This window comes from Aspergillus luchuensis, chromosome 5 (assembly GCF_016861625.1).
Source record: "Aspergillus luchuensis IFO 4308 DNA, chromosome 5, nearly complete sequence".
NCBI classification, from domain to species: Eukaryota; Fungi; Ascomycota; class Eurotiomycetes; order Eurotiales; family Aspergillaceae; genus Aspergillus; species Aspergillus luchuensis.
In genome coordinates this window covers 1,352,520-1,366,098 of record NC_054853.1, presented here as the reverse complement: position 1 = coordinate 1,366,098, position 13,579 = coordinate 1,352,520, and the positions used below count along the sequence as shown (strand labels likewise).

General features: G+C 52.6%; 6 protein-coding genes across 6 annotated transcripts; 2 read left to right on the top strand and 4 right to left on the bottom strand.

Moving 5' to 3' along the window:
* Positions 1-1,636: 1,636 nt before the first annotated feature.
* Positions 1,637-2,467, bottom strand: AKAW2_50491S (uncharacterized protein; the record flags this gene model as incomplete). The annotated part of the gene is made up of 1 exon (XM_041690315.1): positions 1,637-2,467. One exon carries the CDS (start codon positions 2,465-2,467, stop codon positions 1,637-1,639), a length of 831 nt encoding a protein of 276 aa, XP_041543912.1.
* Positions 2,468-2,569: 102 nt separating this feature from the next.
* Positions 2,570-3,938, bottom strand: AKAW2_50490S (uncharacterized protein; the record flags this gene model as incomplete). Its single annotated transcript, XM_041690314.1, has 3 exons — positions 2,570-3,052; positions 3,112-3,446; positions 3,524-3,938. The coding sequence occupies 3 exons, from the start codon at positions 3,936-3,938 to the stop codon at positions 2,570-2,572; spliced, it is 1,233 nt and encodes a 410-aa protein (XP_041543911.1).
* A 704-nt stretch (positions 3,939-4,642) lies between these two features.
* Positions 4,643-5,037, top strand: AKAW2_50489A (uncharacterized protein; the record flags this gene model as incomplete). Its single annotated transcript, XM_041690313.1, has 2 exons — positions 4,643-4,807; positions 4,888-5,037. The coding sequence occupies 2 exons, from the start codon at positions 4,643-4,645 to the stop codon at positions 5,035-5,037; spliced, it is 315 nt and encodes a 104-aa protein (XP_041543910.1).
* A 454-nt stretch (positions 5,038-5,491) lies between these two features.
* On the bottom strand, positions 5,492-8,727 carry AKAW2_50488S (patatin-like phospholipase family protein; the record flags this gene model as incomplete). The annotated part of the gene is made up of 5 exons (XM_041690311.1): positions 5,492-6,407; positions 6,460-6,486; positions 6,544-6,943; positions 7,033-7,578; positions 7,638-8,727. The coding sequence occupies 5 exons, from the start codon at positions 8,725-8,727 to the stop codon at positions 5,492-5,494; spliced, it is 2,979 nt and encodes a 992-aa protein (XP_041543909.1).
* A 942-nt stretch (positions 8,728-9,669) lies between these two features.
* Positions 9,670-10,098, top strand: AKAW2_50487A (uncharacterized protein; the record flags this gene model as incomplete). The annotated part of the gene is made up of 1 exon (XM_041690310.1): positions 9,670-10,098. One exon carries the CDS (start codon positions 9,670-9,672, stop codon positions 10,096-10,098), a length of 429 nt encoding a protein of 142 aa, XP_041543908.1.
* Positions 10,099-12,485: 2,387 nt separating this feature from the next.
* AKAW2_50486S (uncharacterized protein) lies at positions 12,486-12,893 on the bottom strand (the record flags this gene model as incomplete). The annotated part of the gene is made up of 1 exon (XM_041690309.1): positions 12,486-12,893. The coding sequence occupies one exon, from the start codon at positions 12,891-12,893 to the stop codon at positions 12,486-12,488; it is 408 nt and encodes a 135-aa protein (XP_041543907.1).
* Between the last annotated feature and the right edge of the window lie 686 nt (positions 12,894-13,579).

The window sequence follows — 13,579 nt, the reverse complement described above, 5'->3', positions numbered from 1 at the left end:
GGAGAATGCACGCCAGTTCGGTCTCGTTGGCCGGCCATCGGGCGGTTAGAATATTGTCCACCTTGATCTCTATCGGGTCCCATACGAGATACAAGTGGTTCACGTCGTAATATGACTCCAGAAGACGTGGAAAGATAGGATGGGAAAGTTGACTGATGGTCTCTAGAAGGTCTTTGATCCGGGATTGATCCACGGAATGGCATTGGATGTTTACAATTTCCCGTTTGTGTTGTCGATGCTGGGCCAGGATGATTTGTTGTCCGTGACGAATCCTGGCTCGTGGTATGTACACATCCCACGGGTCCTACTCATAGCAGTTCAGAGTTGTGAGCGCTTTGCGACTGTCATTCGTAGGTGGGGATGGCTCTGGCGTTTCGCTTATGTCCGGCTCGGCCGATCATTGAGACGCTCCTCTGGCTCTAGCTGAGGCAAGGGCGGGTCTGGTCGACGCATCCTTGCCTAACCAAAGCGTCCGTGGGCGACTTTTCGGATGATCTGTCATGTTGAGAGGGTGTGGCTTTCCTGAAAAAGGAGCTACCGGCTGCAAAGATGGTGTTGCCATTTTATGCTACAGGGTACGTCCGAGCCTCAGTCCGCCCCTTGTAATTTTGGCAGTTTTGTCACGCCCTCGGCATGATCACTGGGGTAGTATCCAACGATTACTTATGGTTCACAGGGTAGGCGTTTAATTACCCAATTGCAGCCATCACAGGACAAAGTTCACGGGGTGAAACGCGCAAAAGCCTGCGGATTGATGGGTTTGACGCCAATGCCGTACTATGCGGGGGAAAGAAAATATGGTTGGGAACAAACTTACCCCTCCTCATAGAGCTTGATTCTGGGAACTCCTGATATGCACTTCGTCCAGTTGGAGACAACATGCCCTATGCTGAACAGATTAAGTGGTTCTACATTAGTACAACACTTTGATTTGAAAGAATTGGTAAAAACTTACAACATAGACGGACAATGTGCTCACTTTCCAAATGTAACGCGATCTTCAAACCCCATTATTGAGTATTCTATGCTTACTACTACATAATGTTGACCTATTATGTACCACCAGATCGGATGCATGTGACTGGTTTTCCTACCATCCTGGCTGGCACGGATTAGTAAAACTGCATTCTCATAACCGATCTAGAGTAAGTTATTCTTTTTTGTTTATTGTTCAATAAGCGAAGACCTACAAACATGCCTGCCTCGAGCAATCCGTGTACTAGGTATAAAGTAAGACTGATATTGAACGAAGGTACAACGAGGTGTGAATCGGACAGGACTCTAGTGTCATGATTGTAGAGAATCAGAGGCCATACTCCGGACACCATATCTTATGCATACTGCGAGAGTCTTCTGACAGCGGGGTTCATCGACGTCAAGACCCGTGATCCATGTCCCTGTACCAGTCTCCAGCATAAGTTTGGCGACAGGGTACGATAATTTAGCTTGCCAATGAACCTTTTGCTTTGTGCTGTATAGATACTATATAACAGAAGATCCGGCATGATTTTCTTGTCAGGACCGTTATGACCCTCTAGAGCCAAGATATTGGATGTTGAATCTTTTCTGATTAATACTCCTCTTCTTGTACATTCCAGTCCCAAGGGTAGGAAGCAGGAACGGATAACTTAAGAATTTACTCGTCCACCCACGCGGCAATGTCATCTATTGTTTCAGCAATCCCTCTTCTTCTCCTTTTGAGTCGATTTCCGTCGGATGCCGTATACTCTTGCACATTCTCCTCAGTCAATTTGGCCTGAACAGTTTCCCATGGGTGTGTCAGATGCCAGATATAAAAGCTTGGCTCTCCAGACACCCTGTGGTAATTCAGGCTGTAGATGACGAATCTCCGCAATTTCAGTTCATCGAAGAATTTGTTGATGGTAATTTCGTCACTTGGCAGCGAAATTCGTCTTGGGTTATGATTCGGGATGGTTACAACCACCTCCAGATTGCCTGTAGGCATTTCAAGTGATCCCATTCCGCAGTCCCACATTGCCATAGACCAGTCGATCGGACTGCTTATTTGTAGAATCCGAGAGAAACTTGGCGATGGCATGCGATGCTCTAACTCGTGATTCATTATCTCTTGATCTATCGCTGCGGTTCCATCGGTCGCTGCAGATTCGCGGGCGGTGTTCGTGGCCTGATTGATTCCACTTCCATCCCAAAGGTAGCGAAAGAAGGTCTGAAACTGTGACCGTCGGAAGAACACGGTTGTAACGTGTGGGGACTCCCAGGGCTGCCACAGTCTATTCCCTTCCAGGGCGAAGCGATCCGCATCGACCGTATCAGCATATGGGATACCGCAACGTCGATTCACTGCTTCATCATGTTCGGTGCTACCAAGGCCCTCCGGAGTTTGCGGAGTGGGCAGAGACGCTCGCCCGGGCCCAAACTCGGCTATGACCGGGGTCTGAAATCCGTGTTGGTCAGCCAGCCAGAAGAAGTGGCGCCACAACGCCATTCAGTCTATCGATATCGAGGAATTCGGGACAGGATAGGAGCTACACGCTTTTTTCCTCTTATGCGGCTGACGACGTGCAACTTCAGTCATGTCTAGCCCGTATTAGAAGCTGAAGCGCCAGAGCTCGTGCAATCCCCGCCGTACTTGCAGTCTTGTCTCCCTCAATGATACGCTGCCATCAATCCGATGCTGCGCACAGAGTTCACAGTCGATACTGACCTTCTTAGTCTTCTTCGAGCCCAGGTCCTCTAATGGAAGAAGAAGAACCTTCATCACCTTGCTGGCAACACCTAAGAAACGGAGGTCCTGGAAGAACGTTCCCAGGGTGGGAATCGGGGTATCAATCTGCTTCAGTCTCTCCCACAACGCCGCCCGTGTGTCGGAGTCGTCAATCAATGGGAACAACGTCCGGCTGCCCATCATCCGAGATCGCAGATATTCCCGGTCCGGTTCTGAGAGCTTCGGGACTTGAGATTCCAGCGCGAGAACGGTCTCCGCGTCCGCGTGAACTGGAAGGGTGTCGCTCCCGCCGAAAATATGGTCCATCCAGACTGTGCGGATCGTTTCGAGGTAGGACAGGATGGGCTAGAGATAACGGGTTCCTTAGAAGAGTCTTTCATTTCGTAGACACTTGGGCCACTCACCTCGTCACATCGCAGTGACACCATAGTATGCAGCACGCCCAATTGCATTTTGGCCCAAAGCCCCGGAATAAGGAGCAGGGCATCAAATGCTGCAGGGAAACTGGGATGTTGGAGAAAGGCCCGGAGATATATATGCTTCTTACTCTTGGGGTCGTGTCGGAGGACGGCCCACCAAAGTGCCTCCGCTTGTTCGTCCGGCGGATGGCCCAGATATCCTTGATAGAACCGAATTCTTTCGTAGATCAATCCGTCCGGCGGTCGGCGTTGGTTTGGGAAATGCTCTCGGAGCGAGCGAACGAGTTGAGAATGGAGAGACTGTCGGTGGGGTTGCTCATCTGACGAGCCATACTTAGCAGGTGGACCGGAAGGGGCACACAGGCTGAGACTCGGAAAGACTCCAGCGCCAACTTACTGGGATCCTCCACATACACATCGACCACCCACCATCGGTTTTCGCCGTAGAGCTTTTTTCGCGCTGCGGCGATGACGTTCTCGTGGCCCAATGCGCGCAGCGACATGTTCAAGGGCACGATCAGCTCGGGAAACGGCTCCGCCTCGCCCGGCAACAGCCTGATGTGGGAGCCCCAGTCCGTGGCTCGGACCAAGACGGGCACATGGTAGTCTCGATTGATGCGGAGACATCCTTGTAACTCGAGGATTTGCTCCAGTCGGAGGGCATTTCGGCCGTCGTCCATCAAGCGGCCAAAGCCATTTTCGAACGTCAGACAGTCCAGGCGGACTCGGGCGCTACCCTGGTAGCGCTCCTGGCGGTAGGCTTCCAGCGCCTTCTCCTCGGATTCGATACGAGCTTGGTGTGTTGGCCGCATGCTTGATGACGATCTTGGGAATCATGGCGACCTGGCTATTGATATATCGAGGACAACATCGCATTGAGCGCACGATAATGCTGAATAGCTTATCTCCCCTCGTTATAGTTGAATCTCCCCTCGTTATAGTTGAGCCACGAGGGAACCAGCAGACCAGGGCCCAGAAACAAGTCCACGGGCCGCACATTGTTGTTCCGGTTGAGACATGGTGACCGTCAAAAAAGAGCCCAGGTAATGCCAGAATGAAAACTAGAATCGTATTGATTTGATGTGATGGTCAATTACGTTCTTCCCAATCGTTCTGCGAATGCATCCGTGGTCAGGTCTTTGAAAGAAGTTGAGGGATGGTGGCGGGTAGAGAACGGTGCGGGCAAACTGGGCAGGGACGGGCGAGAGAATGCGTCTACCGCCATGGGTCGATAAACGCATATCGTTGACCGGGCCCTCGACCTACGATTATAATGTGCAATCAGGACTTATCTAGCGGGCAAATCTTATTAGGCTAGGAATGCAGATGGCCCTAATCGGCGCTGTTTTAGGGGGCGAGTGCTTTAAAACTGGCACGGTATCTACGAATATCTAGAAACCTCTCATTGTTTCCCAGATAACTACCAACAAATCGGAAGCTCATTCCTTTGCGGGTGACCACGGTACCATCCTGAATCCAGTACATTCCTCTGGAGGCCGGCGTGCTATTGAAGAAGATGACTCCTGCCCTATGCAGCGGATCGGAACACGAAGATTCCTGGTCGACCGATAGTCCTCTTCTTTCTGAAAACACTGAAGACTGTGACTTTATCGTGTCCGACTCGGAGACTCTGTCAGACCATGGCGATGAACTTGAGGAAGAGAGCGAGGGTTATATTCCCGTAGGTGATAAGTGGCACAAGCGCCTGAGACGCCCCCTATCTATTTGCTGGTGATCGACGAGTTTCTGAGACTGGATTAGAACACACCGAACGGCCGGATAAACCCGATTCGAGTAATTGCCAAGCGGAAGGTGATCTCTGATGGTAGTTCCTCCAATGAGTACCTAGTGCTGTGGTATTCCTGGGAGGCTGGAGAGGCAGCGTTGGAGTTAGTTGGAGGGCTGAGCTAGTCGGCTACATCATTCGCCCTCAGCCCTCCAACCTATGATGAACTACTTACAGACGTATAGTTGGTTGGTCACTACTGGGCCAGCTCATGCTGGACGGGCTCAGCAATGCGATCTTTGCCGGCAAAAGCACTATCGCATCAATATGATTTTTTCTTTGTCTTTCGCACCTTATTTCAGCGATATTCTAGACTTCAAGTGAAACATGCCTAGATCAACAACATTCCTGAAATACCAAGTAGACACAACGGGTAAAACATAGTTGTAGGTAATCCGCATATCGCTTCATTTTGCAGGGGGTCAAGATGAACAATACTAATCCATCCATCCATCGAACTGTACAATAGTATGAGCCTGTTTCTTTCATTCATCGCATTCTCCTAATACGGTAATACAAAGTAGTGGAGATGGTGTAAACTAAGACCGTGACTAACCACTGCGAGTTGTGGTCGCTGCTCTACACCCTCCGTTTCTTCCGGGACGGGGCTGGCTCGGCGAAACGAACCCGTTTAACACCTCGCGGACAGTAACACATCCTCTCCGGCGGCCACTGGTCAATTTGGTGATCGGATCGCCCAAATACAGCATCCGATTGCTGGAGGTGGAGAAACTGCCGTACAGTGGCTGGAAACCCGCCGATTGGCTGCTGACCCGACGACCCCTTGAGCATGATCGATATTTCTTCATCCAGACTGGCTACGTGGAACCGAACCTTTTTGCGGTAGTATCCACAGACCATACATCCATCATCGTCGTCCAACCGACCCAAGTGCTCCCCGCGGCCCGTCTGCAGCTCTGTGCCCGGAAATTCCACCAACACGCGCTCGAAAATCCGCCGTGGCTCGCGGCGCGCACATAGGACCGATCCCCGACAAACGTATTGGCCCGGTGCCCTCGTCGGACCTTCGTCTAATTCAAAGAAGAAGCACGTGGCGAGCACTGCTCGCACGAGTTCGTCTGGGACCGTGTACGGCTCCTTGGCGAGTTCTGTGACCCTCGTCACATCGTCCAGTCGTGGTAGATCGGCGAGAGCGTGGTCCAGCCGGAAGATACGGGTCCGGAGGGGATGGGGTACATGATTTAATCCCTCCTTGAAGGCTTCTACACCGTCCATACAGGGGGAGGAGTTGTACGCGCGCCACAATCGGAAGGGCGCCTTGTCTTGTAGGGAGCTGCAACCATGCTGGGCCGGATCGGTTGCCTCCTCGGCCGGTGGGACGTATCCCGTGCCCACGGATACCAGGAGGTCGTGTGCCTGCGCGGATGGCCAGATAATTCGACATTCCTCCTGTGCAATCCCGTGCGGGTTATTTGCCCGGACCCCTCCATCCTGCAGAACGCCGATCCCAGGCAGGTGCTTGGATCGGAAGAACCTATGTCGGGTCAGCCGGGACAAACTGCTGCGTAATGGGGATGATCTCCTACCAGGGAGCTGCGGCACTGCATTCTAGGCTACTCTTGTCAGTTTCGTGAACAATAACTCTCTACACAAGCTCGAGAAAAACTCACGCTTTCCGTAACAACGGATTCTGGCTCTCGCCGTGCGGGACGATCCTTTGGTACGCCAAGTCAACAGATCCGTGCCTCACTCCACGGTAATTGGGGAAGACAACCGGCCTTCCGTCAGAGATACGGCTTGCAACGATGGCGAGACGACGTCCTGCCGCCAATGGCGGCATCACATCAAACACCCGACGCCCTTGCTGACAGACCTGTTGGAGCGTTCGCTCTAACGCACCGGAATCGTAGGCACCATCTCGCACGAGATTCAGGACGCAGTTCAAACAAGGCCATATTCGGGAAAGGGAGTAGACAGGCTGGAATATGCATTGCGCCAAGTCGGGAAATCTTCGACATGCTTCTGCGGCCGAGGTGTTGTTGTAGACCTGATCGGTCCCGATAACGGAACCTGCTCTCGGCGAGTTAGTCACCATGCTGGAGATTTTTGCATCCAAATCAGAAAGACCGCCCATGATGGCAAAAGAGGGTGCGACTTACCAACACTGGTGCCCGCGATTAGATCTGGAATCTCCGGCAGCGTGATGGCGCCGGCAAGCCGTTGCTCCAGCGCTCGCAACAGGCCTAGGGTGACCATTCCCCGAATCCCGCCGCCATCGAGAGCCAGCACGACTGGGCGCTTGGTCGGTGGTAGTTGACGGACCGTCAACTGAAGAGAGCCCTGACACAGGGGACACTGGGCAAGGTCTCGGTAGTATTCCACGCCGCGGGCCCGCTGGCCAAACATCGTCACGCAGGGATCACATATACCATGTCGACAAGAGGTCTGATGCTCGGCCCATCGACGAAGACAGAAGACACACGCCGTGGGTAAGGTCAGAGCAGACCACCGTCGACCGAAGCGAATCAATTCGTCCTGTCGGATAGCGCGTGAGCTGTGCACCGGGCTGAGACGGCGGAACTGTTCAGCGAAATAACTACGGATGGAGTCACAGTGTCCGCTGCCATCGGGATCTCCCACGGTTCTCCAAGCGCTACCGCAGAGATCTCGGTACAACGTATCAAAGACATGGTCCGGTCGGAACTCTGTTTCTGTCAGTGCGGGGCCCATGGTGGTGAAGCAGTCCTGGACTAGCCCTACTTACGGTGCATTCCAGGAGGATAGGCGTCCATCAACAGAGCGGACGCCATGAATGAATAGAGTTCTTGAATCGGACACTTCAGCGTGCGTGACTGCGCCAGGAGTTCCGTCAAACCTTCGCTGAATGCTCCACTGACAGGCAGCCTCTCCCGAGAGAGAAGGAGACAATCCACCCGGCGAGCAGCGGAGTGGAGTAACCCTGGAAGTGAACGGTGCCAAAGGAAGGCCTGGTGGACTGCCGAGAAGAGCAACCCCCGCTGAAGTCGCTCAGTCCGGCTGAGCTGGAGCTCATCAAGGACCTGACGTTGCAACGGAGCGAATAATGCCGGACCTGAAAGCCGATGGCGGCCTCGAAGGTCGACCACCGACAATGATACATGATCCGGGTCCGTGACGCTCCGAACGGCCTGGAGCTCCTCCACAGGGTCTGCTTTGTAGACGGCGGTTGGTCTTGTGAGAACCACAATCACGCGCATACGAGCTGGGGCGGAAGACGCCCCGGCCTGTATCCGACTTCGTAATGCTTCCAGCAGGCTCTTGGTTCTCTCCAATCCCGCCAGCCCATCCACAAAGAAACAGACGACATGCATCCACGGGAACACCAGTCTCGTCAGAAGTGAACCCGTCACATCGGTGGTAGGAAACTGAGTCCTGTTGATGGAATATCGATGAACGCCATCTTTCCCTGGGGGCTTGGAGCATTCACCGACCACTGGTAGATCCTGGAGCCTGCTCTCTGCGAACCAGATCGGATATTCGGTGTGGGCGGTAGTGATGCTGAGGTGTAGTCGGATTACTCCCGCTGAGCTTCTGCGAAGAACGTTATTCTGGGGGAAAAGCGAGCGTAGAGCCAGCATGCGATTATCGTTGCCGACGAAGGAAATCAGGGAAGGATACTGCGTGGCCGGATGACTCATGTCCTGCACGATCTCGTTCATCCGCCCCGTGTCGACCAGGGACCAGCCCGTGGCGTCTTGCGTGAGGTCCAGCCATGCCATGGTTGACGATTTGGTTCGGATGGGGGTTCGGGCCTTATATATGTCCCCGAGTCGGAAGTGGCTCCAAACCATTACATTTGTGCCATCCATTTTCATTCGAAGAGGTAGTCCGGTATGTGCAGCTCAGTGGTCCAACGAAGAAAGCAACTGGGGCCATTCACTAGACCTTACTGTTCCCTCAAGTCACTGAGCACCGGCTCCATATCCTGAGGCGCACGCGCCTTGCCTAAAGGTGGACCTCATCTTGTCGAAGCCGTAATGATAAGGCAGGAGGTATTAGGAGATCGGTGAGGCTGAGGGACAGACTGGAAGCACACAAAACATTATTCAAGAAAATAGGCAGATTTGAGGGCCGTTGGGCACTCGGAGCCGTACAATAAGACAGGTTTTGGTCCTCCTCTTTCAATGGGCCTGGCTCGCGAATTGGTGAATACCAATGCGGACGACCATGGGATAATTGGTCCCATAGCATACGGTCGACTGATTTGACCGGGCCTGCGGAGATTGGTCAACGGCTGTCCTATTGGTGAACCGTATTGACCCGCATGGCCCTCAATAACTTCGGAGATGGGGAGGTGACGTGCTTCCCCATGCCAAACTAGAGAAAGTCTTCATAAGCTACAGTACGAGCTTCCCATGTTCGCGATGATTTAAAGACTCCGTGGACGTTCGCTCTGGGACCATGTGGACAGTGCAGTGGATATCTAACCCGAAAGATCCGTCGCGATTTTGCCTCATCATCCCCTCGTACCTTACGATACACCAACGATGGACTTCGACGCCTAGATCTCTTATCGGGATGGCTTGGTTCTTGGTCTCATACATCTGTTTGGGATTTCCTACTTCGCCTGTTTCGTGGTTTCCTTCTTTCTCTATCATTTCCCCAAGTCTCCTGGCGCCATTCTCAAGGCACAGGTGGTTACATTCTACAGTATGGGGGTGCTGCTCTGGGAGCTGTCCAGCCTGACTTGTCACTCATCATGGATCTTTCACGGGGACAAAACCGCACCTTGGGGAAAATCTCAGATGGCAGGCACTATGGCCCTGATCTACACTACGGCTGTCCCTAGTATCGCTGCGGCCTATCGGCAGCAAAGCTATCTCCGCTCTGTCTACCTTTCCGGCTTGACCAGCCTGGCCATCGGCAAGATCAGCGCAATCCTCGCTCAGACCTCAGACGCGTCGATGGCACGGGGCAGCTTTCACCGGGATTGCCTCTGGCTTGGGTTTTGGGCATTGGTACCATCAGTTCATGCACTGCAGACACAGAAAAGTCCACCATCATTGACCGTTAATCTCGTCCGAATTACTACGTGGAATTTATTGGCGGCGGCCGGCTGTGCTGCGCAGGTTCCCGAGCGTTTGGGGGTGGTGGGACACTGGCATCCGAGCCTGTACGCGATGCATCTCGTGTTGGTGTGGAGCAGCATCTCGTATGCCCACGGGGTCTGGGATATGGTACTCTGATCCGTGACGTTCGCACAACATTGGTATTCAGCTCTCGCCAGAACGTCGCCCCTTCAATGGACTCTTCGGCGAATTGCTGATTCGGGGGCGATCGTTGGTGCTTGGCTAGATGCAACGCGCGAGTTCATGCAAGCGGAAATATCGGTTGTTGCTAGGAGGTTGGATGACGACCTCATTCTCCTAAATAGGACTGATGTATATTCGCCGTTGATTCACGCCATCATACAGTAAGACAAATTGATTAGGATTGTAGAAGCGGTGAACCACAACCCTTGGCTCTATTTTCAATGTGACGACAGTACATTGGCGGTACATTTGAAATTTCTGTGACCGGCCCTTTTCCAGGATAGCAACCTAGATTTCTTGATGCAGTGTGTCCTGCCACTGCGGCTATTCGTGCCCGCGTTGTCGCTCGGTGGCTGAACGGCGCATCTATCTCTGGTCATGCTCTCGATCCTGCAGTGTTGTCGTTCCCTGAAGAAAATTTAGAAAATTATCCTGACCCCGGAATATATTTGACAACCCATCATCTCGTGTATTGAGGTCCACGTCACGGTGTCTTTGGGCGTCGCAACGGGTGTGATCTTACGCTTTCCCCTCCCGGTGCGCTTACCCTGAACGGCATAGCCGAAGCGATTCGACCAACTGACTGCGCGGGCGGCTTATAGGTCTCGCCCTTCGTGATTGGAACAATACAACTGATCAGTCTCTTGAGAGGTGGCATGTGCCTCTTGGCAGATGGTACTCGGTGCTGTGTCTTGATCGTGACCGTACGTCCCTCCGACTGGCTGTTCGTGTTGAGTATCACGGGTGGCTGTATTATGGTGGCTGAACCTCATGGTAGGAATTGGGAAATATATATCAGGCATCCTGTCCCTGTAAAAGAAAACTCCCTAAGTCAATCAACACGAATCAACCTCACTATCACTTATCTCAACAGTTCGACCCGCTGTTCCGCCGCATGGCCAGACGCGCCGGCTGTACATGGGCGAACCGACGACCGGCAAACGCCAGTACTAGCAGAGCTATCCTCGCTCCGATGGCGCTCAGTCAACCATGTACAGGAAGCGTTGGGGCACCATGGTGATAGTGGTGCGTGAGGAAGCCTGGTTCCTCCGGTAACCGTTCGGTGGGCAACCGATTTTGCTACCAACCAGAGTGCGGTTAAGCTACACACGCCACCAGGAATTTCCAAGCTATAGCCTAGGGGCCCTCGGAAGTCGATGGCTCCTATGACCGACAAGCTCGTTCTTAGGATAGTGACGATTGCTCCGAGGAACAACCACCGCTTTCCTACGACGTTCCACATTCGCATGATTGTTCTCCGTCTTCGCGGGTCATCATATAGACATGAGGGGACTATGCAGCTCTTTGAACAGCAATTCGCGCGCAATTCGTGCTGCAGGTATGGAAGTGAAAAAATTCTTTCACCAAGATCAGACCTATATCTAGGCCCGGCGCCATCCCGGATAGTTCGCACAAATTACCACTTTCCTACAGTCTCGCCAGTCTGTCCCTATCTTCTTCTCAAACTCACGTTTATCAATTGGCCATGGCTAGTTTTGGACGCTTTTCCTTGTATTACGATCCTCTCCATCGTGAAAGAAGCATTGGGTTGTTAGACAACGGGCATCCCTGCCCACACGACGTCGATCTAAAGTGGCGTGAGATCGCACACACAGAGCTGCATCTACTTCAAGGCATTACCGATTTGACCACCAGGGAATGTCGCCTCAAAAGTGTGACGAAAAATCTGCTATGTGACTCCCACCGCCGCGCCTTGGTGCGCTCGACGGAACATAGGTATGTACCAGATCCTCCACTGCTTACTGCGATGGTCACTAATGATACTTCCAGACATATATCATCAATGATCCAAAGAAAAAGCCAATCCATGATTCAAGAAGCTCCCTCTCACCTTCTGCGTCGAGTGGCTGGAGGAATCAGGAGTCAATTGGAGGGCAAAAATTGCAACAAACAGACATCTTCATCCTTGCGGGGCTGACTTGTGTTAGCATAGGAGTATTACAACCCATGGTTAATTGAAAACTTGTATTCTCGCGCCTGTTTTCTTTATTCTCAAGCTAATATGCCCATTTCCCATGTCATGCATGCGCTGCTCACGTCTTTGTATACAATGACGGAAAGCTCACTTGTAGGATGTAGTCCGCTTGCCCAACACAATCGCGATTGATCCTTTCCCAGAGCCTTCGCATCGCCTCAAGCAGGAGGAATTGGTGACGTTGGTGCTCAGGCATACTGTTGCGTTCCATGCGCGCAGCCAGATTGCCTTGGAGACGATGGGTGCGTGCCTTCCATGCGCTGAATAGACGGTTGATCCGCATGTGACACTGCTCGATCTCCCTTCCACACTGCGGATCGCCCAGTCATACGGTTGCAAACTCTCGGGCCGAGTGCAGTTGCTGTAGGAGACGACGATGATCCTGTAGCTGGCGGTGCACGGCTGCGTGGCGGATGCCCACAACGTCGGCTCGCAACCGACTGACCGCCTTCTTTGGGATTCTCGTAGACCCAGATATGGAATGGGAACGGCATTTTCGGTCCAGCGCTCTGAACGCCATGTATAATTCTACCTTCTCAGCACAATCCCATCCGTTAGCCTGGGCGAGTTGGGGGTGCCATTTCTGGATAGACTCGAACGCCGAGCGCTCCAAGCGCTGTTGCAGTGCCCGTAGAATGCGGTATTGAGCGGGAAACGGCAGACTCGTCGGTAGTGGCTGGGTCGATGATTTCGGCATTGTTTCCACCGGTAGGTTTTTAACCTCACCACCCATCTGGCAGGTATAAAGGTTGTCAGCCGGTTTCGGAAGAGACAGGTGGATGGAAGACAGATATGGAAAGATGCTTTGGATGGAAGAATGACGATTTTTGGTCGCTGATGAATGGCGGACAGGATCGTCTCGTACACTGCTCGGATGCATATTGTTCCACTTTGTTGACCTACCCACCTGACATTACTGAGGGTGGTGAGCAGGAAACCCAGCCATATTTTTGGTTCTCTTCTCAAAAAATATGGATAAGCTACGAGCCGAGAATGGGGTGCCATAGTTTAGATGACAGCTCTTGGTTTGTAGGAACCCTCGGTCGCCCAGCAGAGGTCCCAACTTTCGCTGGATGGTTTCGTACCTGACCGGCAAGAAATGGAGCACGTAGGTCAATCACGCAGGTTTGCCCACCCGTGCGATGGTATTCCCATGACCATTTTGTATGATTGACATGATCGTGAGGCAAAGGTCGGTCAATCATTTGCCCGCTGGGGGATATTGGCCATACCGTATGGCTGGGTTTCTGGTCAGATGGTCTTCGACCTACTGCTCGACTCTATAGTACCAAGGCAGTGCTACGTTCCGATAGAATGCGTGATCCGATGAGTTGCTCCACCATATTTATCTATGATATTCTATCAACATCCCAGACTGATGCCATGCAAACCTATGTTCCATCGCTGGCAACCTCGTTC